This window comes from Salpingoeca rosetta, assembly GCF_000188695.1.
Source record: "Salpingoeca rosetta unplaced genomic scaffold supercont1.91, whole genome shotgun sequence".
Lineage (NCBI taxonomy): Eukaryota > Choanoflagellata > Craspedida > Salpingoecidae > Salpingoeca > Salpingoeca rosetta.
In genome coordinates, this window is record NW_004754843.1 from 1 (window position 1) to 5,357 (window position 5,357).

The 5,357-nt window shown below is 49.0% G+C and overlaps 1 protein-coding gene across 1 annotated transcript; it reads left to right on the plus strand.

Annotated features, from left to right (window-relative positions):
• Positions 1 to 193: 193 nt before the first annotated feature.
• PTSG_11458 (uncharacterized protein) lies at positions 194 to 4,114 on the plus strand (the record flags this gene model as incomplete). Its single annotated transcript, XM_004987466.1, has 8 exons — positions 194 to 572; positions 819 to 987; positions 1,267 to 1,554; positions 1,848 to 3,291; positions 3,414 to 3,539; positions 3,634 to 3,669; positions 3,765 to 3,809; positions 3,926 to 4,114. 8 exons carry the CDS (start codon positions 194 to 196, stop codon positions 4,112 to 4,114), a joined length of 2,676 nt encoding a protein of 891 aa, XP_004987523.1.
• Positions 4,115 to 5,357: the final 1,243 nt, after the last annotated feature.

Consider the following 5,357-nt stretch of genomic DNA (forward strand, 5'->3'; position numbering starts at 1 on the left):
GTGGCAGATGCATGTCCAGCACTTGCTATTGCTCCGACTAGGAAAGTTCCCGAAGAAAGAAACCGCGGCCTATCAGTGTTTGTGTTTATTTTTTAGCAAATCACAAGATCCCAGAACCAAGCTGACGCGGCTTTCGAGAAAGATCATTTTTCCCTTTTCCTGCTTGTTCACTTTGAAGGCCGAACCCATTACGATGAAACAAAGCACGAACACCTTCAGCAGCAAGACAGCGCCGACGTCGATGCCGAAAGTGTGCTGCATCATTGGTGCTGGGTTTCAAAATGTGTTATCTTTCGGGGGGAAGCACCACAAAGCCGAGCCACACCAGGAGGCAAGCTCACAAAGAGGAAATACAACTGTTATGTTTTCGGGCACAGAGACGTACCTGATTGGTCCGTCAGGAAGTGGTAAGACCGCCATACTTCGGGGCGTCGTGCTGGCTCTGGAGGCTATTCTCAATCCTGAATTGTGTGTGGACGAGACAGAACGCCTGTTGGCCACACGCAACAACAGCTATGGCTACATCATACTTGTGCTGTGCCCACAGTCAGATGCATCAAAACACATCAAAGGTAAGAAACCTTCGAGTAATGCTATTGTGGTGACCATACGTCTCCCACCCAGAGGCGAAGCGCCTACGGTCAAGGCAGAAGAGATGAGCACGACTGCGAGAAAAATCTTACAGGAATGGAGCAAAAATCCGTCAAAGCAGGCATGCAAATGTGATGTGTCTGAGTCCCTTCGGACGTGGATCAAAGAGAACGTCCGATATGTGCCACAAGACCTTGGTTTGAGCACAATTTGCATGCAACCAACAGAAACACTCTCCGCGGAAGAAAAGAACCGGTGCCTGCAAGAAGAACGTATTTTGAAAGACAGAGGGTTCGTTGTTCTCCACGGAGAACGCATTCGGGTCGGCTGGGCCGAGTTGCTAAAACTGCAAAACGGCACCCTGTTTCGCTTGAAAGGTAACGAAGACTTCAGAAAGTCATGGGAGGAGGTGTGTCAGCTAGCTGAACAGAACATAGGGTCTGAAGCAAAGAAAAGCGAGGCAGTGCTGCTCAAACAAAAACCAAGCGAAAGCTCATTTGAGTTTCAGCGTATGTCTGGTGGTCATAGAGACGCAGGTGTGGTGTTACTGGCATCGTGTGGGGTGTTCACCAGCGACAACACAAGACAACCCCCGCCACAAGTCCTATTGTTAGATGAACCAGGCCAAAATGTTGGAGCATTCTTTCGAGGCAAGCTTGCGGATTGTCTTCGCAGGCGCACTCGCAACAAGAAGGGAGAACAGCAACAACAGCTCATCATTGCAACGCACCACGTCGAACTGCTGAACTCAAACACAGTCCCAATCGACTGTCTTCAAGTGCGGCATGGTTCGGCTCTACATCGCCGCCAACCTACGCCCGCCACACACATATCAACATTGCCTCGGCCAATAACCGAAATGCTTGGACCCAAAATCATGACCAAGCTTCGAGACCCTGCGTGCCTCGACATGTACTTTTCTCGAACAGTCGTTTTGTTGGAGGGCAAAACGGCGAAATTCCAGTTCGCTGTTTGTTGCAACAAGTCGCTGACAACGAGCGTTGCCAAGCAAAAAGCAAGCATTTGGCTGAAGTTGCTCATTTCAAGATTGTATCGATGCAAGGCTGGTACGGAATCTCCCACATGCGCTTCGTTCTCTCGTGGCTGCATATTCGCTGCTGTTCGTTTCGTGACTTTGATTCTTTGTTTTGCAGTCGGAACCGCTACCAACGATTGAGTGGACATTCGTTCTTCTCGCTCAATGGCACTTATCTCTCATTGCACGCCGTCTATTTGATGGTGCTTGATTGTTCGAGGCTCATCAAAGACCTTGAGTCCAAGAGGCTGGAACATTTTTTTCGCGCGCTGGAGTTTGGCATCCAACCTCCTGAGAACAAACGAGCCATTCACAATTGCCCGAGTGTCGAAGACTTGAAGCAAGTGAAAACCCTCGCCAAAGTCATCGCCGATCACAAATTGGGAAAGAAGCACACGCCTCAGTTTATTCTCATTCAGTTTGCTGTGTTGTTTAAGGCAATGGTACATTCCAACAGCGAGTGGAAGAAGTTCAAAGGTTTGGGCGTTGTGCAATACTTCAAGACTGACGAAGTTCAAGCTCACATTGACAAGCGATTCAAAGAATTGATGCCTCACGTTGGCGCAGACATCACGCTTCGTCATCAAACTTATGACAAGCTTGGCCAGCACCTTCAACAGGCTGTTGAAGAACTCCTTACATTACAATTTGAATTCTCAAAAACTCAAGAGAGGAAAGACAAGCTTCGCGAGTTGAGTCGTCGCAAGGATGGTGTAAACGAAGTGAAAACATATCTCGTGAAAAACTTTACGAACGCTCTCAACACAGTCTCAGTCGACGAAATTCAAGTAAAGCTCACAGAACTTGTGCAACAGAGCACACAACTTCCCCTAACTGACCCGCCTCCATCAACGGACGAACTTTCTGAGATGCTTCTTGTCATGATCTGGAAGACCTACTCGACGCAAAAGCGGAAAACGCTACAGCATCTACTACGGCGGGAACTGGAACGACTACAGCAAGCACATGGCAAATTGGCTCAAGACACTTGTTTGACGTTAAATGCCGCCAAGGACACTCTGCCGCGCGAGCAATTAGATGCGCTGCGAAAGAGCACGACGCCTCTGCAACCGTCACACTTGGGCAAACTCAAACCGTCTTTGTCTCGGTTATGCAAAGCCGGTTGGGAACATGGCCATTTCGTCTTCCCTCCAGACACTGCTGACATTGAAGGCATTTTCATCAATAAATCCACGAATGATGACGGGAAAGCTCCTGCTCCGCACCCAGAATGCTTGAGGTCGCCGGATTGTTTACATGGAGATGAGCGTGAGATTTTGCGAAAACTTGGAGAAAACGAACTCCCAAGGGCCCAGGCTATTATTCTGAACAGGATGAAAGCCAAAATATCCCATCTCAGCATTGATGTTGTGAAAGGCCAGTGCGAATCTGCCAAGAAGGAAACGAAACTGCTGGCAGACTTCATGAAAACCGTAATGAGCACTGACGAAGGTAGCGCCGGTGCGGATGGTGAACATGATACGGGGGGTGGCGAACACCACGACGACGACGACGATGAGCACCACGATGAACACCACGATGACGACGACGACGACGACGATGTTGCTTGCATTCCCATGAGCAACCCCTCGCGTAGCCGTTGTTACATGAATGCTGTATTCCAATGCCTTGTACGCACGACCCCTCTTGCACAGGCGCTGAAGGTGAGCTGTGAATCGTAAGTGAGATTGCACGACAACGAACAAAGAGCGTCAGTCAAGACGTTAAGCGAGTGCTGATATGCGTTTCTCATCACGACTTATGTCGAAACATGCCGTTTCTACAGGACTCACAGGACGCCAACACAAATCAGGGCGCACTGGCACACCAAGTTTCAAACTTGATGGGGGACCTTACAGCATACTCAAGCAAAGATGCAATTAACGTCAAAGAGAAACTGTCATTTCGTGTGGTATGTTTGCTGTTGCCTGGCGCTGCCAAAGTTTGCCGTGTTGTGCTTGTATCAGACGTATGCTGACATCCTGTTTGCTCATATATCACGACAGGGCGACTACACCGAGGACAAACAACAAGATGCGGCAGTTAGTTGTTCCGTCCATACACAGACATGGAGTTTGCATGACATGTTCCTTCCTGGCAGTCTCATAACGACCACTCACAGTCGTTGCTATTTTAGGAGTTCCTTGGGGATCTTTTGGGGGCACTTTGCATCGCACCACAGGTATCACGTCCACTGAAACACGTGAAGCCAGTTGAGTTTGTCTTCCCTAAATTGTATGTGTGCAACCTCATCTTTGTATTCTGCTCATGCATCTCATGAACTTGGTGTGGTTGTAGGTCGCCGACGCGGAGCTTTGTTCCAAATGTGGACACACCTTGTCGGTATCAAGGTCCCATACTGTTAAACTCTCGGCGAATGATCCACAACATCCGAAGCAACAACTTTCCCTTTTTCAGGCATTACAAATGCAGATGCTGCCAGCTGACACAGTTACAAGGTCAGCGCACAATGCTTGTCGAACCTAAGTCGTCCACAACTGGTTCCTGTGCAATCTGATTGTCTTCAACCAATTCACGGTAAGTGAACTCGTTACAGCGACTGCTCAAAGTGTGCGGCTAAGGTTGCGACCACAAGAAAGCCACAGATGCAATCGACAACAACGTGGCTCCTGTTTCATCTCAACCGGTTTCATTACAAGGATAGACGTTGTCACAGAATCCACAATCAGGTAGTGTTTGGTGTGGCTGTCGTGCCCTCACATCTATTGCCACTGCCTTTCGTCATCCGGTGCATGTGTTCTTGGGTTTGGGTCGTGGATGATCGTAGCGGATAGCTCACCGCAACATTTGACAGGTGGAAATTCCATTGACCCTGGAGCTCACGCAGGAACACATAAAGGTTCATATTGATTGTGACTTGTCTGTTTTTACGTGACAGTCTAATCATGAAGCGCGCTTTGCAATCAACATTGTTTTCTTGACGCAAGGAATGTATGGCTGTGTCATGCTCCTCCTGTCGGCTTGATGTCACAGGGACTGTCACACGGTCAGGTTGCCACTTTCTCCCTGTGTGGCGTCGTCAATCACCATGGAGACAGTCCGACACAGGGGCACTACACGGCTACTGTCCTAACGCACAAGGGGTATGTCGGCAGGTGCACTGTTGTAGTTGTGATTTGGGTGATGTGGCTGTCTCGTATACATGCTCTGATTCAAGCATCTCTTTGAAGAACTCACCTACTCACCTCCTCAACGTGAAAATGTTGTCTTGCAGGTGGATGTTGTGTGATGATGAAAAAGTCGAGGCCTGCTCAGAGATAAATGACGCGAGCAGCGCCGACGATCCTGCTCAGCGCTGTATTTGCTCCGACAAAGCGTACATTCTTTTCTATGTGCGGAAGAAGTAAAGTGCTTGGTTCTTCGGCATGCTTTTGTTTTCCTTCATGTTTGTTGATGCCTTTTGTTTAATGGGCTACTACAAATTGCTCATCAATCACACTTCACGCAAGTGTGCTTCCCGCCATTAAACGACCGCGCACGATAATTGTCGCGAATACATGTTCTTGTTTGAGGTACTGCCGGTGTGGTTGGTGCTCCCCCTCCCTATGTCATGGCAACTGTCTCCGTCCACATGAATCACATCACCGCCACCACAACCTACTTTGAACGCAGCACCTCCACACCATCACTCCTGTCATCTTCATGACAAGCGCCTCCGCAACATCTGCCAGCCACGCACTGCAAGTACCACCCACGTGCACAGCTGGTG